We start from the raw sequence: 25,032 nt of genomic DNA, 5'->3' as shown, positions 1-25,032 counted from the left end.
TGGAGGGCAAGAGAGAGAGAGAGAGAGAGAGATGGAGATGGAGAGAGAGAGAGAGGGAGAAAATAAGTAATTGTGAACAGTTTCCAGATGTTTGATTAGAAGGTGCATGTCGGGAGGTGGATGAGTTATGCGTGTCTGTTTGTGTGTGTGTGCGACTGTGTGTGTGTGTGTGTGTGTGTGCGACTGTGTGTGTGTGTGTGTGCGACTGTGTGTGTGTGTGCGACTGTGTGCACATTACATTACACGTGGGTCCATGCCTCCATTCTTCTCGTGCACTAGAATTGGGTGACATTAGTGCGCGCGTCGTGCACACCTGCCCCCAACGACGGTGCGTCAACGTGCGTGTGTGACTTTGCAGTAGATTTTGCGCGTCTGGTCGTTCCCTTTAGACATGTCCTCACTGGCCTGCATTCCTCCGTTACCTGAAAAGGCCTGAACATGCACACGCGCATGCACGCACGCACACAGACACACGCACGTTCACTCTGATCGTATAGAACATCCCGTGACCAATGACACCGCAGCATCCATTTCCTGGCACCGGGAAACCGGACCAGGCATCGGATGGGATGAACAGACTGCAGACTGCACTCGTGCATTACATTCACCCATTCACACACACATTCATACACCTGATGGCAGAGGAAACCGTGCAAGGCACCAACCTGCACATCGGGAGCAATTTGGGGTTCAAGAGTCTTTGCTCAAGGACACTTGGACACTAAAGGCTCATACATACATAGTCTGGATTTTCGGTGGTGAGGTGACCGCTGAATTACAACATGATGTCACTGAGTGAAGAGCAAACCACCGCCACCGCTCCAGCCCTTCTCTCTGTTTTTACTCACCACCGCTCAACGTTATTTCAGCTCCGGTGGTCAGCTCACCACCGGAGCGGTGGTCACCTTACCACCGAAAATCCAGACTATGAATAGGCCTTGACTCTGGGGGAGCCCCGGGATTGAACCGGGGACCTCTTGGTTCCCATTTGGCGGCTTTAATACCGACCACTCTACCCTTGAGCCACTGCCGCCCCCAAAGTGGTTAAATAAATCCCAGTAAGGGTTTTGCTGCATAGCAGAGAGACAAATCTCTCTCCTCCCTCCCCAGGGCCTCGACCCGCAGCGCCTCCGATCCCTCTCAGTGTTAACCCACGTCAGGCTCTCTAATCCTCTCATAACACGCCGGTCACCATCAACCCTCCGACGGCCAGCAGTGCAGCACGGCAGAACCCCTCTCTGCTCTGGGCCAGAACCCCCCCCCCCCCGGCCCGGGATTACCGTCTGTTTTATTGTTGTGTAAAAACGTCCAGTTTCTCTTGGCCCGCGCGCGTCCAGCGGGGCCCTTTTTTGTTATGAGACGCAGTCCAGCTTTTCGGGGATAAAGCAAATAGAGCCAGCGTCGCTTAACCCATTCTGACCTGAGATCAGATTCTAGACAATTTTCTGAAAAAGCTATGTATGTCAGTCGCTATTTTTCAATAGCTAAAGCATAGCATAATGCTAACACCAAAAGGGGTTCCCGGCTAAAATGGATTAATTCCCTGACAAATACATGCCGCCTCTCGGCCTGACGCCCGTCTGGCCGTTCGGGGGTTTGGTCGGCAGCAGCTCTCTGCTTTTTTTTTTTGTCTTCTTTTCCTTTCTCTTTTTTCCATAAATAACTAGATCCCTCCCTCCACTAAGTCACGATTATTTATACAGGTTTTGAGTTTCCGCAAATGTATTCCATTTAATTGCTTTTTACTGCAAATATTTGCTATAAACACAGAGCTCCTCTCCGCTGTGTGCCCGCGAGCCTGGAGGTGGAGGGAGGGGAATGAACAATTTACAATTTACAATTTAGGCATTTAGCAGACGCTCTTAATCCAGAGCGACTTACATTTAAGCAAGAACAAAAGCATGGGAATACATCACATAAAAGCATTTATCATGAAACATGCGTAAGCTAAGAAAGTAACAGTGGAATATCTATATAATGAAACTATACATATTTACTACTATGCTATACATATGTACTATGGCGTGCTATGACTATATACAATACAATTATAGTGCTGTCTACATAACATGCTATAAGTCTGTGTCAAATGCTATCTAAGCCAACAGAAATGCTATCTAAGGGGTTAGGGTAAGTGCTATGGGCCATGATGGAGTCTGAAAAGGTGGGTTTTCAGGCTACGGCGGAAGATTGGGAGTGATGCTGCAGTTCTGACTGCAATGGGAAGTGCATTCCACAGTTTTGGAGCCAGAAGGGAGAAGAGTTTGGGACGTGTGGAGCGTTGTCCCGGGGTTTTTAGTGAGGGTACTTCCAGTTTCCCTGCGTTGGCTGATCTGAGTGCGCGGGAGGGTTTGTAGGGTTCAAGCAAGCATGAAGCAAGCCCAACCTTTACAAGGAATGATTGGTGGTGCTCACCGAGCTGATGTGGACTCCACGACACAGTGTCGTATCGTATGGTCCCCGGGTTTCTGTTGACGTGGACTTGACGACACAGTGTCGTAGCTGATGTGGACTTGACAACACAGTGTCGTAGCTGATGTGGACTTGACAACACAGTGTCGTAGCTGATGTGGACTTGACAACACAGTGTCGTAGCTGATGTGGACTTGACAACACAGTGTCGTAGCTGATGTGGACTTGACAACACAGTGTCGTAGCTGATGTGGACTTGACAACACAGTGTCGTAGCTGATGTGGACTTGACAACACAGTGTCGTAGCTGATGTGGACTTGACGACACAGTGTCGTAGCTGATTTGGACTTGACGATACAGTGTCGTAGCTGATGTGGACTTGACGATACAGTGTCGTAGCTGATTTGGACTTGACGACACAGTGTCGTATACGGCCCACTGGTTTCTGTTGCATCCCTGTTTGTTCCAGATTATTGTCCTGACATTTCCTGTCCTCGCCATCCTTCTGTCCGGGATGCTCAAAATGAGTGGACAATAATATGGACAGAAACAAAGAACTAGCCCTGAATGACCACAGCAGGTCTGCAACAAAAAGAGTGGACATATTCGGAAGAAAACCGACATTCATTAATTGGGTCTCATGATCAAAATAAGAACGGTAGAATGGTGTGAGGAAATAAGAACGGTAGAATGGTGTGTGAAAATAAGAACGGTAGAATGGTGTGTGAAAATAAGAACGGTAGAATGGTGTGTGAAAATAAGAACGGTAGAATGGTGTGTGGAAAATAAGAACGGTAGAATGGTGTGTGAAAATAAGAACGGTAGAATGGTGTGTGGAAAATAAGAACGGTAGAATGGTGTGTGGAAAATAAGAACGGTAGAATGGTGTGTGAAAATAAGAACGGTAGAATGGTGTGTGAAAATAAGAACGGTAGAATGGTGTGTGAAAATAAGAACGGTAGAATGGTGTGTGAAAATAAGAACGGTAGAATGGTGTGTGAAAATAAGAACGGTAGAATGGTGTGTGAAAATAAGAACGGTAGAATGGTGTGTGAAAATAAGAACGGTAGAATGGTGTGTGAAAATAAGAACGGTAGAATGGTGTGTGAAAATAAGAACGGTAGAATGGTGTGTGAAAAGAACAACTAAATGGCAGGGACAAGGACACATGTGTCCGTCTGCGTCGGACATATTGACGACCCCCAGGCACCCCAGCAACCCTGCGCTTCACCCTCTGGACACTGGGATGTCATCGGAGGTCAGGGGGTCAAGGCTCTGGACGCTGGGATGTCATCGGAGGTCAGGGGGTCAAGGCTCGTCCAGGCTGTTTTCAGTAGAGCGGCGGCGGTTTGTTTTCTCCACCGTGCTCTGGTGATCGGCCGCTTTGGTCCTGCTGTTAATCTGCAGCTGAAGCCCCCCTGCGGCATCAGCCTGGTGTTGGGTTACTCCTTCTTCTTAACACAGCCTGGGGGGATGGCAGATAATCAGGCTTGTTTCCCTTGGACCTGGAGTACGGCCGTGGTGCTAACCCTCTCTCCTTTGGCTCTGTGCCTCGTCCACAATGTGGCCTGGAAACCTCGTATGTCCAACACGGTTACTTTTCGGGGGAAATGGACAAGAGAAACTGTGTTCCAATGTAGTAAAGATATTAGTTATTCGGTGGGAAATAGCAGATCTATATACTGTAAGCTCACAATGGCTACGTTTACATGGACAGTTAAATCCCCTTTTCATTCAGAATAAAAGTGAAATCCTATTAAAAGTTGTCATGTAAACACCTACAAAAACTTAAATCGGAATGAAAATGGCCAATCTGATTTAAACTTAGATCTGATGTAACTGACCGGTTTATTCCATTTTAAATCCTATTGAAACAATTGTGGACTCTGGTCTTTTTTGTGCATGCTTGTTTCCATGTAATTGGTATGGCTATATTATGCTCTTGCTCTTGTTTTGCGATTAATTATAAGAAACTAGACATGTTTAATTTCACATCTCTGAGAGCAACCTCTCATAGGATACATCAAATATAAAGTAATATGGCATAAAAGTGTTTTTTTATTATTATTTTGTTTTACCTGAAATGTAGTGGAGTAGAAGTAAAAGTATTGGAAATTGGAAATACTCAAGTAAAGTAGAAATACCTCAAATGTTTACTTTAGTAGAGTACTAAAGTAAATGTACTTATTTACTTTCCACCACTGGATATCCGCCCCGCCCCCTATCCAATCAGAAGCCTTCCCAGCCCCAAACCTGATGTGGAATGAAATAATGGGATTTAAAAGTATTGTCCATGTAAACACTCATTCGGAATGACCATTTCCCATGTAAACACGCAGCAAAAAACTTACTTCTGAATGAATTAATTCTGAAGTTTTCATTCTGAATGAAAAAGCCCTCATGTAACCGCAGCCAATATGAGTCACATTTGTCAACCTTTTCCTGCCGGGATTCTTTTCATTCAGAAAGAGATGGCTGATAGATACCGTCTAGCAGCGTCCACGTCGCTATAGGTAATGTGTGTTTTACTGCAATCTTAAAACCCTTTTTTCTCAGAATCTCTGAATGGAGAGTTTTCTGACGTTTTCTCACGTTGCCCTACAACGAATAGCGAAAATAGACGCGTCACATTGTGTGACGCATTGTGATATTTCAGATCAGCTATTGCAATTGGTCGCTGCATGCCTTCATGATTTAAAGATGGAGTGCCACAATTTTTGTATTTTTCCAGCTTTTCATGTGTCTATGGGGTGACAGTACTTCATTAGACACCCTGGAGTCGTTTTTATGTCCAATGGTGTAATAACTTTGTATTTAGGGTTTCTTCCTGGAGGCTGAACCCTTGACGGTCAAACGGGCCAATGAAGTAAACACGGATAGTGTGACGTAAAAATATTGCACGCACACACGCACCTCCCCCTCTATACATATTTTTTAAATACGACAACCTCTGTGGGCGGAGCTGCCTGCCACATACACACGTGTGAACTGAACAGCGCAGCCAGTTTGCTGCTCTGTGTGTGTCTAACTGTGTGGCAGATTTTCAAACAGTCATTTCACACATTACCAGTTCACAGCAGAGCAGACTGTTTTTCGTTAGATTGGAAGCAACTAAGCAAGTAAATGTTCACGTCGGGTCCTCAGGATTAATCAAGGAAAACACAACAAACCAGCCTCCTACCTGCTCTGCTGTATAGTTGCTCTTGTTGTTCTCAAGGAGTAGGTTGTTTCTTTTATAATCACAGTGGTCGGGCTTTGATACAGAGTGTAGTGTCACAGTGTGCATTCTTGTTGGCTGTTGTAGTCAATATGTATGTAGGTCCTAATACTTATACGAGGCTGAGTGTAAACTTTAAAGTCAAGAATTAGAAGTATGTTGTGTCGCGCTGGAAGCCATGTTGCCATGTCTGGCTATTACAAGCGACTTGGGCTTGTTTTCATATAAGTAACTTTCAGGGGAGATGTGGTTGACTTGACCAATGGTTCATGTGAAGGACCCTCAGATTAATATGTTGTTAAAAGGATTGGTGTTGTTGAAACGTTTTCATAAATATTCACTGCAATTTCTGTGACTTATTTTTGTGGACCTGGCCGCTTGTTTCTTTAGATCTGGCGACTTTTGCTGAAACTCAATGCAGTCAGATAAAGGGCAGTTTTAATGCCAGGGTGCTTAGCTGGAGGAAATCAATAGCCTACAATATATTGTAGGCTAAATGATCTATCAAACTAATTGTTTCTGCTGTTAAACTATGATCGAATTGGATGATGAGCTGAGCTGATTGCGACAATAGGGTCAATATAATTGGAGGAAATAAATAAATGATTATAAAAAAATCAGAAAAAACAGATCTGATATGGTATGGATGCATGGATTATATGCCTATACATGGATGGTGGCAGTATAAGAGCATAATGGTGCCTATACGATATCTCAGAAATATGGGAAGTGTTCACTTCTAACATTCACAAAAACATGAGTTTTTGTTACATTACAGACACCAATTTGCCATTTTGTAAACAAAAGGGCAGAGCCATGGGCTGTCCTTTTATAAGGAGGGGAGGGACTAGGACAAGTGGGTGGTCTTAAAGGAGGAGGCGGAGGGACTGGATTAGGTGGGTGGTGCTATGGTTAAACTCACGCATACCTAATGAACTGGTGGGTGTGTCCACATAAAACGATAGTTACGTATGTAACTACGGTTCTATGAGTCCTGAATGACCGCCAGAGGCGGTGCTTTAAGCACTGAATACGTCCCTTCGCGCATGCGCAGTCGAGTATTTTATACCAACAATGTCGGTTGACCCCGTGATGACCCGGAGTCGTCTATAACTTCCGGCAGTCGTCCGGGGCTCAGTCCCTACAGAATCTTCTCGCGAGAACACGAGGATTCTGAGTGACAAGAGTGCCTCTGGCGGTCATTCAGGACTCATAGAACCGTAGTTACATACGTAACTATCGTTCTATTTCGTCCCTGCTGACCGCCAGAGGCGGTGCTTTAAGCACTGAATGACTTATACCAGCCAAGTCACGAGGAATCCTGATTACAGACCTCAAAGGGTAGAACCGGAGGATTCGGGGAAGAGGGCCACGTCCACTGGGTGGGGAGTGGCAACATTCACCCTGTAGTACCTTGAGAAAGTGCCTGCCGAAGCCCATGAGGCGGCGGCACAAATGTCCTCCAAGGGCACCCCTCTCATGGCAGCCCATGATGTGGAAATGCTCCTTGTAGAGTGGCACCGTACCCCTGATGGTACGGGGAGGTTACTTGCCTCATAGGCGTGGCTGATTGTGTCTACAATCCAGTGGGACAGGCGCTGCTTGGAGGGAGCGCCGCCTTTGTTCACACCACTATGGCAAAAGAACAGCTGCTCTGCTCGCCTGATGCGTGCAGTAGCTTCAATGTAGGCTCTCAGGGCCCGGACTGGGCACAACAGCTCCAGTTTGTCTGTCAGCTCCCCAGGTGGGGGGTTGAATCGAGCCAGCCTGATAGGCCGGTTGAGGTGAGCCTGCGACAGCACCTTCGGGAGGAATGCTATGTTTGGCCACAGCGTGACCCCCGAGCCGTCTGCGTTCCACCTCAGACATGATTCGCTGACTGACAGCGCGTGCAGTTCACTGACACGCTTTGCCAATGTAATGGCCAGGAGAAGGGCTGTCTTGCATGACACCCACTTCAGCTCTGCCTGTGCCAAGGGTTCGAAGGTAGGCCCGCACAGGGCGTCCAGTACCCGGTTAAGGTCCCATGAGTATGAGAATGTGTGCTATAGAGCGGAGCGCACCACTTGCCGCTCCAGCACATTGCCGTGTTCGGCCCAGTAGACTGGCATAAACTTCATATGGGTCCCATCAGATTCAAGACATGTCGACACCCGTCTGTCTTGCGTCACGAGGAAGTATGTAGATCGGACTTCCCTTAGTGTGACTGAGGATATACAGCCTCTGTTGCGCCCTTGGGCAGGAGGACACATCACTCCTGGTCTGATAGTAGGGCTCTCGTCATGTTGCTGATAATGGCCATTTTGACCCGCCGGATATGGGGGGCTGGCGTCAGAAGGCACTGCACAGCCCGGAAAGTCACAGTCACAGTCAGGTCCCTGCGTGGGACGCCAGGGAACACGCTGGCCTCTAGTGTGGGCCGGCGGTGATACGCGAGCTCCGAGGGCAGTCAAGATGATTTCATCAATGTTGGAGCTCGGCCCTTTGGGAGGCGGGATGTGTCGTAGGCCTGCAAGCTGCAGCCTGGTCTTCCCCCCCTGGATGGTTCGCTCCGGCGATTCTCGCCCGGCTGAACCACCTAGTGCTCCTGGCTCCTCAGGGAGACTACGGAGAGTTGGCCTAGGCTCATCAGTCAAGCTTGACTGTGAAAACCCGACTTGGCGACGGGCTAGAGATACGATGGACATCAGCCGCCCACGCTCTGAGGACATGACGCCAATGCCTCCAGTGACACACCAAAGGTGACTGAGCCAGTATTAACGTTGCCACTATTAAGTGTGAACGGGAGGCCCCAGTGAGCAGGTTGTCTGTGCTCCTGCACTGGGGTCGAGGTCACCTAGCGTTCTGCCGCCGGGCCTCGTTGGGGAACACAATGAGGGATGCAATGACAGGCTTGGTGGCTGGCATGTAACCCAGGCCAGCCCTTATCGCCTTGTGCGTTCAAATCTATTAAAGTGTCACGTCTGACTTTTCCCAATCAGGGCAGGGCTGCCAGGATTTCACCATCGGTATAGAGATGGGAGAGGGCCCTGATCGTTCGCCCGGCAGGCCTGTAGCTGTCTCAGGTACAGGCGTGGGGGACGGCGAACAGCAAGAAGAAGGCGCTTGGAGGAGCCGACTGCCTGCTTTAGTATGCGTTCCACGGCTATGCGCATGAGCTGAGAAGTGGGAGGCCGGCTCTGATGCCTGGGAGGCACCGCCTTCTGCATCTTCCTCATAGTCATGGAAGTGCGTAGCTTAAGCTGTCGGGGAGAGCACATCAACCTCGAGTCAGTTGTGGCATCGGAGAGGTAGGCGCTTCGGCACCCTCCGAGGTGCCTAGGTGTTATCTGAAGTGAGCATGGCCCTCATGCGGGCCAACTCTGCAGATAGCTGAGCCCTCTCGGATCTGCTGTAGTCAGCGGTCAGACCTTTTCCTCCTGGCACACGGGGCAGGACCAAGGTCGGCTCACGGCTGAAGGAGAGCTTCACACGAGGTACAAAAGTGGGAGCTCTCCATTGTGGTGGCACCGGTTACTCTGGACCGGCCGGTGCACACAAGTCCCAACTAGCCCAGGGCGCGGACGCTACTGGTTGCTAGGTGTTGGCCATATGCTTGAGGGAGCGCATACGCTGTCTGTACCAGCAGAGGCTTTCGAGGTACGAAAGTGGGTGCTCTCCGTTGTGGTGGCACCGGTTCCTTTGGACCGGCCGGTGCACACCAGTCCCAACTAGCCCAGGGCGCGGACGCTACTGGTTTGCTAGGTGTTGGCCATATGCTGCAGGGAGGGGGCGCGTACGCTGCCTGTGCCAGCAGAGGCTTTAACTTAGATCGGCATATAATGACTTAATCGAAAAACTGAATGCTGCTATACCTGCCGCAGCATGTGAATATGCATTTACGTTTATGCAAATGCTCATTGCAGCACTTTGAGATTCAACCAGATGTAAAGTGCATCATAGAAACAGCACACAAACGTTGCTGTTAGATAGACTGTGCGACCTGCATGGTCGCGGTGGGGGAGGGGAGCTTTACGCTACCTGTACCCCCGGCGGAGGCTTACTTATAATTTATGATAATAAAGTAGCCTTCAGTCAAGGTTTGGACGCTGCTATGTAGCAGCTGTAGTGTTTCCTATGTGACCGTTTATCACGGCACTATGACGCTTATCCAAACTCCAGTGCATTATTATTTATGTTTGCTAGTCCAGAGCGAAACAAAAGACACTTCCAATACACTAGTCACGTGTGCACTACTACGCATTCATGCTGGGAGGAGGGAGCGCTACCGCTGCCTACCCCAGCCAGGTTCGGTTAAATAAACCGACACAAGCTAGTTTTGGAGAAAAGGCTACAACCGATAGCTCCACCGATAGGGGCCACCTGCTGAAGGAAGGGAGCGCGTACGCTGCCTGTATCAGCTGCAGCTAATGAACATAACAAGCTATACACCAATAGCTGTTAATAAATGCTTGAGCTAACAAACGATTAGTAGTAAGTAACATCAAGCTGGCCGTATGCTGGAGGAGCGGAGCGCATACGCTGCCTGCCCTGTACCAGCTGGGCCAACAAACAGTAAGGCAAGCTATATACAGATAGCTTTTTATCTTCAATAGTATAATAAGCGCTTGGGCTACAACTACAGGTAGCAGCGCCAGTTAGAGAGCTATGCTGGAGACCAGCTAGGCTACTAAAAAACAAGACAAGCTATAGCCTGTTCATAAACAGCTTTAACTTTAAGCTACTGGTAGCAGCTGTGAGCTACGCTGTCAGCAGCGCCAGATACTCTGTGCTGGGGACCAGCTGGGCTAATAGGACCTACAGGTACCCAGGGGCACTAATCCGACCTGTGGGAACAAACCAGGTTGCACCCACTGTATATGCAAAAAACTGTTAATGGAGCTTTGAGCTCCAGACATACTGGTAGCAGCTTCAGCTAGGCCCACTACTGGGGGCCAGCTGGGTTAACAACCAGACAGGCTATGTACACCAGTAGCTGTTAATACTATTTTGCTACAAACTATACTGGTAGCAACATCAATACCCTGGGAGGACGCAGGAAGCTGCTCCTGTACCGGGCTGATAATAACAACAATACAGCTATTCGCAAAAGCAGTTAAGCTTGAATGCTGCCAATATCGGTATATGGCTTTGGCCAGCAAGGCTCTTGCCATCACCAGCAGGGGCTAAACAAAGCTTAAAAAGTAGCGTGTTTAACAAACGAAGGTAATATGACAGTGTTCTTATCCTTCGGCAAGTCTTATAGTCGCTTATAATAAGCGCTAGCGTTCACAGTCGAACAGACCTCGTATGCAGAGCAGGGAGGCGGCGCGAACGCAGCCTTTACCCACACACAGGAGGTTATGCCATGATAAGTATATGATATCATATGAACGTCTGTTTAGCGGGGATAGCGCCGCTTTAAACGATAACGTATCTTCTGTCCGGGGAGGGTTTTGTTAGCCTTCATTACCGGCGAGAGAGATTGGACGCTCCTGCGTCCACGTGACATGGGTTGTCACCGAGTGCCTCCCTCAGATGTTGGGGGCCAAGGCACCCAGGGCAGAGGTCATGCCCATCCTCTGGCCGCAGAGGAGCCTGGCAGGAGGTGCACAGGTGGTGGCGGGGTTCGTCCATTGGAAACCCGCAGATGTAGCCCAGAGCGCGGACGCTAGTGGTCGCTAGGGGTGGAGCCGTAAACTGGTAGGAAGGGAGCGCGGACGCTGCCTGTGCCAGTAGAGGCTACTGTAGCTGCTAAAGGCCGCTTAGCTGGAGGGAGGGGGCGCGCACGCCGCCTATGCCAGGTAAGGGGTGCTCTAGCAGAGACCAGTATATATGATATATATATAATGATATAGTTATATATATATAATTTCAGAAAAACCAACCTATAAAGTGGCAATGGCTCTGTGCCGAAATTAAAGTACACTATTTGAGAACAAGTGACTAAATCAGTCAAGCCAATTCATATAACCGGGGTTACTGACGTAACCTCGCGGTGGTGCTATATAGCTGGCCAGTGCCAGCAAAGACTCATTCAGAGAGGCAGAGTAATATAGCAGTAAATAAGTACACTTATAAGTAGTATAAGTATAAGTATAAGTAGTATAAGTATAAGTAGTAAGCAAATAATAATAGCGTCGACTCACGTGCTGGGAGCGGGTAGCGCTAACGCTTGCCGTCACTAGCACTGCGGCGCAGCCTTCGTGGGAAAACAAGACAGCGTAAGCTGTCAAAGAGAACGAGCTATCCGTTCACTTTGACGGGTGCTAAACGGGACGCTCAGGTCGCCGTTTGTAGCACGCGGCGGTGCTATATAGCTGGCCAGTGCCAGCAAAGACTCGCTCAGAGAGGCAGAGTAATATAGCAGTAGATAAGTACACTTATAAGTATAAGTAGTATAAGTATAAGTAGTATAGGTAAGTAGTAAACAAATAATACTAGCGTCGACTCACGTGCTGGGAGCGGGTAGTGCTAACGCTTGCCGTCACCAGCACTGCGGCGCAGCCTTCGTGGGAAAACAAGACAGCGTAAGCTGTCAAAGAGAACGAGCTATCCGTTCAACTTTGACGGGTGCTAAAACGGGACGCTCAGGTCGCCGTTTGTAGCACGCGACCGTGTGTGTTGCAGGGAAGCAGCGCGCACGCAGCCTATGCGAACAGGGGTTGTCTGCTTACCTTGTTCCCACGGGGAAAGAAGACGATGTGAAGCCCAGCTCCACTCGAAAACGATACAATAATAGTAGTATTAAGTCGCAGTCCCTGGAGGGCGAACGCACGCGTCACAGCTCCGACCAACAATGGTCGCGGGACTACCGGCGACTTAGTAGTAGCAAAGCAATAGTTCTGTTATCGTGCAGTTTAATTCTGCTGTAGAACTCTGTGCTATGTACAACTTGCGCAAAGCGAGAAGAAATTAGGGACTGAGCCCCGGACGACTGCCGGAAGTTATAGACGACTCCGGGTCATCACGGGGTCAACCGACATTGTTGGTATAAAATACTCGACTGCGCATGCGCGAAGGGACGTATTCAGTGCTTAAAGCACCGCCTCTGGCGGTCAGCAGGGACGAAATAGAACCATCATTTTAACAAATACTGTACACTTTTTTGAAAAAATTATACCTCATATACACCTAAATACACCTGATGATCATGTTTAAGTGTGGAAAAAAATCACGGCACTCCATCTTTAAGGCATTTTGTTCAAAACGGTCCACACCTGCAAACTTTAGATGTCAATCTTAGCCAACCACGAAAAACATCACACATACCTGTCTTGAGTATAAAGAGCGTATATGTACTGATTTGCGTGATATTTGGATACAATCTGAAGGATTAATATAGCCTACTGGTACAAAAATGTGTTTCACATAAGTCGGCCTCCTAGTGATGCTATATTGAAAGATTTGCTGCAAGGGTTTCCTTGGCCTCTAGGAAGTGTGCATATAATCCTATATATCTGTGCAGTTATAGGTAAAGACACGACTGGGCCTTTAATAGCGCCACCATTAGGCTGATTTCAAATTGTTTAAGTTCCATTTCTATTCTCGGCGTGTAGTGGGAAATGTGCGTGCATAATTTTTTTTATTGGTGTTTTAAAGATGATGTTATAATTTAGCTATTGAAAAATAGCAGATCTACAAGGTGCGCTACGAGCTTGTATAGGTCTGCTATTTTTGAAAAATCGTAAAAATATTTATTTCAGAAAACTGGTGGATTTAGAAGATTTTAATTTTGACGTCCGGCCTAAATGGGGTTAATTGGAAGGCAAATATTAGCCAACCTGGATGGAACACGGAAGATCGGACAGATCCATGTTGATCACGTGACTGTAGAGACGGGCGGACGGACCGACACACCATGTGTGCGTGCACGTACGTGGCGTGAGTGTGTGTGTGTGCGCCTTTAGGCCTGACTCACACCTTCACAACAGATCGATGTATAGCTGATGCATGAGACTCGTTTACTGATGCAAGCTCGCAATGCATTTCCAATGGGAGTCACATGGTTTGACACAACATGTTTTGTTGTATACGGCTTTCGGCTGTGTTTTTCGACTGCCTTGTTGTATGAGGGGGAGGGGGGGGGGCAGTCGAAACACAGCCGAAAGCCACACAACAAAAAATGTTGTGTCAAACCATGTGACATCCATTGGAAATGCATTGGGAGCTTGCGTCAGTAAACAAGTCTCATACATCTAGCATGCATCAATGTTGTCTATGCTATAGATCGAAAGGTGTGAGTGAAGCCAAAGTCTGTGTGCAACGGGCACACAGGCAGAGGGATAGAGCAAATTGTTCTGTATATACCGTGGTATAGTTCCAGCCCTTTTGTCAGCTCGTCATTACTGTCCATGTGTTAATTAGCAGCAGTGCCTTCGTTAAGGAGTGCCAGGCCTGTGGCGGCACAGATGCCTCGTTCATCTGGATGCAGAGTGTCTCCCTCTCATGCCACTCTTCTGTCTCAAACATGTCATTCATCACTGATATAATTATCATCCTTTATCGAATACACCCTCTTATGCTTTTCACACCTAGGCCTGTATTTGTTTTTTGGCGTGTCTGCTCTCTCTCTCTCTCTCTCTCTCTCTCTCTCTCCCCCTGTCTCATTTGCAAACTCACGCGCAGTTTATCATTTCAAGATGTGTGCGGGGGCTTAATGTATTTATTTAAGCTCAAAGCTTTTCTAAGGTCCATTAAAGATAATTATATACCCCGTTATTAGGCGCAGCAGCCAGCCCCGCCCCCAGAGTGGCCGTTAAGCGCGGGTAGAGAGAGGAGGTGTGACGGCTGTGCCAGTGTTTGCGGCGGGCCAGAATAATTACCAATCTCTGTCTCTGTGTCTGTGTCTCTCTGTCTGTGTCTGTGTCTCTCTGTCTGTGTCTCTCTGTCTGTGTCTCTATGTCTGTGTCTCTGTGTCTGTGTCTCTCTGTCTGTGTCTCTGTGTCTGTGTCTCTCTGTCTGTGTCTCTGTGTCTGTGTCTCTCTGTCTGTGTATCTGTGTCTGTGTATCTCTGTCTGTGTCTCTCTGTGTCTCTCTGTCTGTGTATCTGTGTCTCTCTGTCTGTGTCTCTGTGTCTGTGTCTCTCTGTCTGTGTATCTGTGTCTGTGTATCTCTGTCTGTGTCTCTGTGTCTCTCTGTGTCTCTCTGTCTGTGTCTCTCTGTCTGTGTCTCTCTGTCTGTGTCTCTGTGTCTGTGTGTCTATGTCTGTGTCTCTGTGTCTCTCTGTCTGTGTCTCTCTGTCTGTGTCTCTGTGTCTGTGTCTCTCTGTCTGTGTCTCTCTGTCTGTGTATCTGTGTCTCTCTGTCTGTGTCTCTCTGTCTGTGTCTCTGTGTCTGTGTCTCTCTGTCTGTGTCTCTGTGTCTGTGTCTCTATGTCTGTGTCTCTGTGTCTGTGTCTCTCTGTCTGTGTCTCTGTGTCTCTGTGTCTGTGTCTCTCTGTCTGTGTCTCTGTGTCTGTGTCTCTCTGTCTGTGTCTCTGTGTCTGTGTCTCTCTGTCTGTGTCTTTGTCTCTGTGTCTCTCTGTCTGTGTTGGGTAACAGTTTGGGCTGGACAGGCTCAGGGTGGTACAGTATGTTGTTTTCTGAGCAGCTCAGGGTGGTACAGTATGTTGTTTTCTGGGCAGTTCAGGGTGGTACAGTATGTTGTTTTCTGGGCAGCTCAGGGTGGTACAGTATGTTGTTTTCTGGGCAGCTCAGGGTGGTACAGTATGTTGTTTTCTGGGCAGCTCAGGGTGGTACAGTATGTTGTTTTCTGGGCAGCTCAGGGTGGTACAGTATGTTGTTTTCTGGGCAGCTCAGGGTGGTACAGTATGTTGTTTTCTGGGCAGCTCAGGGTGGTACAGTATGTTGTTTTCTGAGCAGCTCAGGGTGGTACAGTATGTTGTTTTCTGGGCAGCTCAGGGTGGTACAGTATGTTGTTTTCTGAGCAGCTCAGGGTGGTACAGTATGTTGTTTTCTGGGCAGCTCAGGGTGGTACAGTATGTTGTTTTCTGGGCAGCTCAGGGTGGTACAGTATGTTGTTTTCTGGGCAGCTCAGGGTGGTACAGTATGTTGTTTTCTGGGCAGCTCAGGGTGGTACAGTATGTTGTTTTCTGGGCAGCTCAGGGTGGTACAGTATGTTGTTTTCTGAGCAGCTCCGGGTGGGATGTTGTTTTCCAAAACGCTTTTGAGGGGTTTGTCCGTCGGGGGACAAACAGGGATATCTCAGTATTTGCATGTTTTTGAGTGGTGCAACCACTCCAAGGAACAGCAATGTCCGTGTTCCCGTGTTCACCTATGTGTTCATTAATGAGCATCATATAATGAGTACCAGTAGGGGCGCTGTTTGCCAGAAACAGAGAGAGAGATATCATTAGTGCTGCACTGTTGCCTGCTAATGAGAGAGAGAGAGAGAGAGAGAGGAGGGGGGGGGGGGGGAGAGGGGAGTTGCACCACTCGGTTCACACGGGTGTGATTTTTTTGTGTGAGTATGGCTTGGCTAGGCCTGTCACAATTATTACATGATCGCCTAATGCAATTATTTGAGATAATCACAATTGTTTTTGCATAATCGTTTCCATTTTTTTGGAATAGAAAAAAAATAATTAAAAAAAAAATAATTAAATGTGTCAGTGACATAGATATATATACTGTATATATTGAAGTTATCTGCCCTGCATGTGTAATTTGTGATTACGAAGCTTAAAAGGCAAACACAAAAACACCTAATTAATCGTCAGCTTCAATTTGTAATCATGACAGCCCTACCCCCCCCCCCCCTGCTATGATAACAATCAAAGACATTGAACTGGAAAACAACCATGAGATTGATTTGAAATCAGATTCAGATGCCGTATAGGCAGCCCCCCCCCCCCACTGAAGGTTAGGGGTGGGACAAAGAATGTGTTTAAAGGGATGAAGACAGAGGAGAGAGTGAAAAGGTATCTGTGTGGGAGAGAGGTATGGTAATGTAGCGTGCGTGCTTGCTTGCGTGCATGGCGTGCGTGCGTGGCGTGTGTGCGTGGCGTGCGTGCGTGTGTGGCGTGTGTGCGTGCGTGTGTGCGTGGCGTGCGTGCGTGGCGTGTGTGTGTGGCGTGCGTGCGTGTGTGTGTGGCGTGTGTGCGTGCGTGTGTGCGTGGCGCGTGCGTGGCGTGTGTGCGTGCGTGTGTGCGTGCGTGTGTGCGTGGCGTGCGTGCGTGTGTGGCGTGCGTGTATGTGTGCAAATATCAGATGTAGCACCAGCTACAGCAAGCAAGGGATAAGTAGTGTAAACTTCCAGATTAAATGCAGTGCTGAGCTGAGTTTCCTGACAGAACTTGCTCTGCGCATGTCTGTGCCAAGCCAAGCGCAACAACGCTTATTCTTCATGTCTGTGCCAAGCCAAGCGGGCCAAGCCAGTATGGACCTCTAGCAGTGTGGGGCACTCCAGTCAACTAAGTATAAGGCTTAAGTCATTCATTTTTGCCCAGTGTGCGTGCCGTGCGTGCGTGTACATATATGCACGTGTGTGTTTACGTGTGTGTGTCGGTGTTGATTTTGACAGCAAACACCCCAGTGCTACCAAACATAACATGATAATCTTTCAGTTCAACTGGATCTCTTCTCTCAATCCAGCAGGTTTTTCCACCACTGCTTGTCTTTAGACTCACTCCCAGGGCTCAACGTCTTTAGGTCTTAATCCCCAGCCGTTTTCATCACTTAGTGCACCAATCAAAAAGGGCTTAGCCAGTGTAATCTGTACCGTGGTACTCTTCTTCCCTCCCTCCTCCTCCCGTTCTGCCTTTCATTCTCCTCCTCCTCCTCTTTCTCCTCCTCCTCCTCTTTCTCCTCCTCCTCCTCCTCCTCCTTCTCCCCCCCTCCTCCTCCTCCCCTCCTCCTCCTCCTCCTCCCCCCCTCCTCCTCCTCCTCCTCCACCTCCTCCTCCTCCCCCCCCCCTCCTCCTCCTCCTCCTCCTCCTTCTCCTCCTCCTCCTCCTCTCATTCTCCTCCTCCTCCTCTCATCCTCCTCCTCCAACTCTTTCTCCTCCTCCTCCCCCCCCTCCTCCTCCTCTCATCCTCCTCCTCCTCCTCCTCCTCCTCCTCTCATTCTCCTCCTCCTCCTCTCCTCCTCCTCCTCCTCCTCTCATCCTCCTCCTCCTCCTCTTTCTCCTCCTCCTCCTCCTCCTCTTCTCATCTTCAAACATTCCCCCACTCCACGTTTACCTCTTCCTTGCACCCAAAATAGCAGACCTATACAAGCTCATAGCGTGGCACTCGGTGCCACGCTATGAGCTGAGGAGGGGGTGTTCCATGCTGAGGAGGGGGTGTTCCATGCTGAGGAGGGGGTGTTCCATGCTGAGGAGGGGGTGTTCCATGCTGAGGAGGGGGTGTTCCATGCTGAGGAGGGGGTGTTCCATGCTGAGGAGGGGGTCTGAGGAGGGGGTGTTCCATGCTGAGGAGGGGGTGTTCCATGCTGAGGAGGGGGTGTTCCATGCTGAGGAGGGGGTGTTCCATGCTGAGGAGGGGGTGTTCCATGCTGAGGAGGGGGTGCTCCATGCTGAGGAGGGGGTGTTCCATGCTGAGGAGGGGGTGTTCCATGCTGAGGAGGGGGTGTTCCATGCTGAGGAGGGGGTGTTCCATGCTGAGGAGGGGGTGCTCCATGCTGAGGAGGGGGTGTTCCATGCTGAGGAGGGGGTGTTCCATGCTGAGGAGGGGGTGCTCCATGCTGAGGAGGGGGTGTTTCATGCTGAGGAGGGGGTGTTCCATGCTGAGGAGGGGGTGTTCCATGCTGAGGAGGGGGTGCTCCATGCTGAGAGGAGGGGGTGTTCCATGCTGAGGAGGGGGTGCTCCATGCTGAGGAGGGGGTGTTCCATGCTGAGGAGGGGGGTGTTCCATGCTGAGGAGGGGGTGTTCCATGCTGAGGAGGGGGTGTTCCATGCTGAGGAGGGGGTGTTCCATGCTGAGGAGGGGGTGTTCCATGCTTAGGAGCCCTCAGCTGTGGCTTCAGAAGGAAACGGGCTAATGTGTTGTTTTGCTTCACGTCGGGGGGGAAAAGCTGAGATAAATCATTATGGGGACAAATCCCAATGATGGAGTGTTTTCAGCTCTCTCTCTGGTTCTGCTCATCTCTCTCTCTCTCTCTCTCTCTCTCTCTCTCTCTCTCTCTTTGGGTCTATGGCTACAGTTAAAGCCACTGTAGACCGTATTAGTTCCAGGTAACCAGCTTGTCATGGGATTAGACGCGGGGTGAACAAAGCCCCAAAGCAGACTGTGATCTGTGCTGTCTGCTCACTAGGGCCTTGTTTATCTCCCTCACACACACACACACACACACACACACACACACACACACACACACACACACACACACACACACACACGCACGCGCGCGCGCACGCGCACGCGCACACACACGCACACGCACACGCACACACACACACCGTATATTTGAGTATTGCAGTCAACAGTCAATTAATGTGTATGATATGATTGGATGGTTGAACCAGTGTAGCGTATATAAGAGTAAAAGTGTGTTTTGGGTGTGTTTGTTTGGGTCAAACTAAAACAACGTACTGTAGTATAGTGCCAGTAGTGAGCAGAGCTCAGCGTGTTGCGTGACAGAGACTGGCTCAGTCTCCACTAAACAACAACTGGCAGCCTGGTGTTGTGGTGAGAGGCCTGGTGTGGAAACTTGACAACTGTCTGTCGGCGCTGCCAACTCCGGCTTCCTCCTCCACACGAAGCACGCGAAGAAAGAGCGTTAAGAAAATATAAAAACCACTCCCACATCATGCAACCTCACCTCAATAAGCTATTGAAAAATAGCAGATCTACAAGCTCATAGCGCGCCACCGAGTGGCGCACTACGAGCTTGTAGGTCTGCCATTTTTGATAAATGGTGAAAATGTGGCACAAATCTTTGAATATATATTCTTTCAGAGTGATCGTCTTTAACTCAAATCTTTGCTTCTGGGTTGGGGTCCCTGGAGCAACATATTTTTAGATGGGGTTCAGCGGCCTCTTATACATAATCTTTTTGGGTTCCTTGACATGAAATATTGAGCACCACTGATATAGCAACATATTTCAGGAATATTTTTTGTATTTGTCGTCAGGCCAAAATGGGTTAAAGGCATAGACTGTAAAAAATATGGACAAAGCGTTCTCCGGGTCTTATATGGACGTAAAATGAAGCCTGTCAGTCCTTGAACTGTACAGTAAGTCGCCATCTTTGTAGATCCGTTTGGGCCCAGCTGGCCCATTGGCTGGCTCCGTTTGGGCCCAGCTGGCCATTGGCTGGCCCAGACAACGAGGCGGGACTTCCCCCCTTCTTATTTTGACGGAACGGGGGGTGGCTCCCGATCATAGACTGTAACGGTAGCCACGCCCCTCAGAACATACTCAACTTTATGGTAATTTTCTTAATAAATGGGAACATAATTTTCCAAAAAGAATATTATGACATGAGAAATGAGACTTTAAACTAGTGACTGGAAGCAGAAAGTATTCATGACCATGTTTATTAAGGTAATACAGTCTAGGTGAAGTTGGGCCCAAATACATGAGCCTCTATGGAGCTATGGGGTTTTTTGGGCCCAATGACAGCCCACAACAGGCCATTATATGAACTTTCAGGATGTCCCGATTTCATTAGTGGCTTTACAAAATATCTGTCTGACTGCCCCCCTGGATAAATATCTGTCTGACTGCCCCCCTGGTTAAATATCTGTCTGACTGCCCCCCTGGTTAAATATCTGTCTGACTGCCCCCCTGGTTAAATATCTGTCTGACTGCCCCCCTGGTTAAATATCTGTCTGACTGCCCCCCTGGTTAAAGGGCATGTGTGACCCGTGCTTCTTCCTCTTCTGTCCGCAGACATCGACGAGTGTCTGGAGAACAACGGAGGCTGCGACCACTTCTGCCGGAACACCGTGGGCTCCTTCGAGTGCAGCTGTCAGAAGGGCCACAAGCTGCTGACCGACGAGCGCACGTGCCAAGGTCAGTGACAGCAGACCGCCGTCCGTCAGTCGTCAAAATGTCAGACACCGGCGGCGAGGCCACTTTCCCACCGAAAGGACTTTAGTTCTCTAGAACAGGCTTTAGGGTAGGTAGTAGGTACCCTCACATGTTCTCCCCGTGTCCCCTAGGGTAGGTACCCTCACAAAAAACTTGCAGTAATCCTGGTCTCTATACTGCCTCCCCCTGGCCAGCCGGGTTTCCTTATCTTTCTTTCAAAGCTACGTATCTGCTCCCTCTGCCCCTGTTATCACTGCTCGTGTGTGGGTGGGTGGGTGTGTGCGTAAGCTGGTGCATAGCAGAGAATAGCAGAGAGGTAGCCCTCGGTCTCCAGAACAGACACAAAATAAATACCCATTTGCGGGTGGTGGCGCCAGATGGATACTATAGTGATCATTATAATCTTGGTTTTGGCTTCTAATCAAAATTGGTTGAGAATATTTCATTTTCTTGTTCCCGATAATGGTCAAAGTTGATTATTATTAGAAAATAATTAACAAAACGCAGTAACTACATTTTAGTAGTAGTGGAAGAGCCATCAAGAATATTTAAATTAGCAACCTTTTTCTGAAAAATAGTGTTTGCACAGCCTAACACGTCCGCTGATTTTAAATACACATGGCCGTCAATTCAACCATTCTCTATCTAGAAATGCTTTAATGCACCACATCTCTGTGTGTATGTGTGTAGTTTTGTGTACGTGTGTAATCCACGTTACTCGAGAACCGTTCGCCCCACCAACTTAAAATTTGACATCCGTGTCATCAGTGCCCATACCCGAAGGCGGGGTTGGCGAAAGGGCCTTTCTGTGTGGAGTTTGCATGTTCTCCCCGTGTCCCCTATGGTAGGTACCCTCACAAAAAACATGCAGTAATCCTGGTCACTAAACTGCCTCCCCATGGCCAGCCGGGGCGCCTGATGGAGGGGAAAGGAACTGGTTGGAATAACGTGTTCCTTCCATGCGCTACGTCCAACAAGGGAAACTCCCCCCTGTCAGGTGTAAAGGACACCTGACAGGGGGGAGGACTCAGGCATGAAGGAAGCATGAGTTCAAGTCCGTTGCTCTCCCCAGGTTGGCGGAGGGTGTGTAGAGCCCAGGATCACATTAGATAATTGACACAGGGGTGAAAAATGGGTTACAAAATCGTGGGATAATTTTTTTTTAACAGGCTTTCGTTCTACATCCATGGAACCCTTGGTGCTTTCACAGAACCAGTGCGTAAAAACCTGACTTGCATTTCCACCTTGTTTAAAGCCGGACCGCTGTAATGGTTCTGCTCGCCACGTTGTGAGCTTGTAGATCGACTATTTACACTATACTAAAAAGTGACCCGTTGGCCTGCAACCCAATATCGGGTCACGACCCGGTGTTTGGGAACCAGTGGCTTAGTGGGTAATCAGTACTAGAGACGGTCACCAGCTGGCCCGGGTGCAGTACTTAGTTTAGACAGTTTTTGGTTTAGACTAGTCATTGGTTAAACCAGTCATTCGTCCTACAACTACAACCTATCTCAAACCCTGACCCTAACCCTAACCTCCCATGGGGCAGCACACCTAAACCTAAGCTTAACCCATGTCTAACCAATGACTAGTCTAAACTAAGTCTGCACCCCGCTGGCACCGTCCTGCCCAGTCAACGTGTTGCAGACGAAGGCCCTAAACAACCCCCCGAGGTCTCAACAGGACCGTCCTGAGCAGCCAATGAGCTGCAGAGGGTGAAGCCCAAACCTAATTTCCCTCGCGGTATTACCGGTATAATAAATGCCTGCCTTCATCATTTATCTCTTATTTATCCATTTGTAAACTCTTGAGAAATGTACAAATGTATCCAAACGGACCCTCAGAGTTTAATTCAGTTACTGCCGTATATTGCTGACTCGCACACTAACCCCCGTCATGTGGGGCAGGTGATCGGGGTGAAGCCGGCCCGGCCCGTAGCCCGGCGGCCGCAGAGCGCTCGGAGGGATCGGTATGTGCTCGGCGTGCTTGTTGTTACAATGGATCTGACTTCCTCCGCTGGGCGTGTGTAGCGTACGTCTCCATTAAACTATAGATGCCAGCGGCTTTTGACTCCCCGATACAATCTGTGGTTATGTTTGGACGAACCGAGGCAGGATTCCTGGTTACAAGTCGCAGCAAGCGAGGAGAGCAGAGCACACAAACACGAAATGATTTTTTTGTAACAACAAAGCCCCCGGGCTGCTCCTGATCCCTGTACCAAAAACATCAACGTTTTGCGCGTGCGTGCGTGTGTGCGCGCTTGTGCGTGTGTCCATACGTGTGCATTTGCATGTGCATAATGTGTGTGTAAACGAGTTCCTCGCACACGATAATTAATTAACGTGCGTGTGTAAAGATCGAAGCGAGATTGTTGCTCCGGAGAGTTTTGTAAACAGTGTCTTTGTTGTGGTCGCGCCTCGCATCCCTCATCATGACAGCGTTGAGTGTGTGTGTCGGACCACATCTAGGTGAACGCCACCGCCTCCTCCTGTCACCCCCGCGCCCACAGCCTCGTCTCGTGCCATCCGGCGTGCCAAGTCTCCCTCGTTCTCTCTGGCGTCCTCAGTCACTTCTTTATTTTTAGCTTTTAATATAATCTCTCTCTCTCTCTCTCTCTCTCTCTCTCTCTCTCTCTCCAGAGGGTACTGCGCTGCATGCCAGTGTAGGAACATCTGCTGGGCTGAGAGGGAAAGAGAGAGAGAGAGAGAGAGTTATGGATAGAGAGAGGAAAGAGGGGGAAGGAAAAAAAGGAATGAAAGAAATACACAAAAGAATGACAGACAGAGAGAAATCTAATGAAAGAAGATACATGAAATAAAAGAATAAAGGTCTGCCGTCAATGTCAAAACATCTCTTAGACAGACAGAAGGTGTGTCTCAGCGTGCAGAAAAACCACACGCATGTCATCCAAATGGAAAAAGGCGAACACCTCCTTTTGTTCACGGCTTTTTATTACTTTCTTTTAGCTGTGCCCGCACGGCTGTATATAGGCTGGTTTATGTGCTCTCTCATCACTGTTTATGTAAGCCAGTGGTTTCTGGTCCGTTTCTGGACCAGGGCCCAGTTGGAAAGTGAAAGCATTTGCCGTCCAGAACCCCATCTGACCACTTCGCCCAAACAGCCTATCGGGTCGGACGGCTACCGCGTTGCGCTTTCAGACGGCTGTCACCATGTGGATATATATCGCCTTTTGGTGTTTCAAAGCATTATGTTATATGCTTTAGCTATTGAAAAATAGCAGACCTGCAAGCTCATATATGCTATATGAGCTTGTAGGTCTGCTATTTTTTTTAAATCGTGAAAATGTGGCACAAATCTTTGAATATAATGTATTATTTCAGAAGACTTTTTTATTTATTTCAACATCAGGCCTAAATGGGTTAAAGAAAATTACCATGACTTATTATTATTATTATTATTATCATATTATCATTAAAATCTTAGTCTTTCGGGCCAATTATTTGGGGGCACTCTTGCAATACCCTCGAGCACCACCAGTGGGCCACCGCAGCCCAAAGGTTGGGAACCCACCGATGTTACTCTGTGGTCGTTGGCTGGCTTTTTACTCAGCCATACAAGTCCTGCAGTCCTCCCAGCCGTGGGACCGTGGACAGCTGCCTGGAGTATTTACCCAGCCAACACACAGGCCTTAACAACTTCCTCAGTATGACAAACTCCATTATAACACGTTATATTTTTAGCCCCTCTGCAAGGCTCCATGGAAAAGGGCAGCCTCAAACTGAAATAAACCAGGTGAGCCTTGCAAACGCTGGCCTGAATTCCTGATATAGTCTAATAATATTTGGGTCCAGATGAATATAGATAAACACATAATGCGGTTGCACTCGCGGCATAAACACACGCTCTGCAGGTCACACATTAACTCACACACACGCACGTGCACGCACACACACACACGCACACACACACGCTCGCGCGCTAGTCTGTATTGCGGTGATGTAACCGTACGTCTAAACAACTTGGAGCCGGTGGAGTCAAGTGTTTCCGGATGAGTTCATTGAGAAAGAGCTCTTGTCCTAATTTATTTTGCTGAAGTCCCCCGCGCGTGTGTGTGTGTGTGTGTGTGTGTGTGTGTGTGTGTGTGTGTGTGTGTGTGTGTGTGTGTGTGTGTGTGTGTGTGTGCGCGTGGGTGCGTGCGTGCGTGCGTGCGTGCGTGTAAAAGTACTCACTTTTTTTTACTTAGAACAACCGTGGGTCCGACCGACTGTAGCAGATCTACAAGCTCATAGCGCTACGAGCTTGTAGGTCTGCTATTTTTTTTTTAATCGAAGAACGACTGACATTTTCCGAATCTGATCTCAGGACAGAATGGGTTAATCAAACCAGTGTGTGTCCAGTGGAAACCTCGTATGAATCTGATCTCAGGTCATAGTGGTTTAACCGTAACCCCCTCTCGTGTCCCTTCCTTCCGTCTCAGACATCGACGAGT

General features: G+C 48.7%; 1 protein-coding gene across 1 annotated transcript in view; it reads left to right on the top strand.

Annotated features, from left to right (window-relative positions):
- scube1 (signal peptide, CUB domain, EGF-like 1) overlaps positions 1-25,032 on the top strand; it is a 151,409-nt gene that overhangs the window by 104,060 nt on the left and 22,317 nt on the right. Inside the window, 2 exon segments of the mRNA XM_083757696.1 lie at positions 20,442-20,564; positions 25,021-25,032. The exon segment at positions 25,021-25,032 is cut by the window's right edge and continues 105 nt beyond it. Coding sequence (XP_083613822.1) covers positions 20,442-20,564; positions 25,021-25,032 — 135 coding nt within the window.

The sequence above is a fragment of the Protomyctophum parallelum genome, assembly GCF_964188405.1.
Source record: "Protomyctophum parallelum genome assembly, chromosome: 22".
NCBI lineage: Eukaryota > Metazoa > Chordata > Actinopteri > Myctophiformes > Myctophidae > Protomyctophum > Protomyctophum parallelum.
The sequence above is the reverse complement of the archived record's forward strand: the minus strand, read 5'-3'. Positions and strand labels throughout refer to the sequence as shown.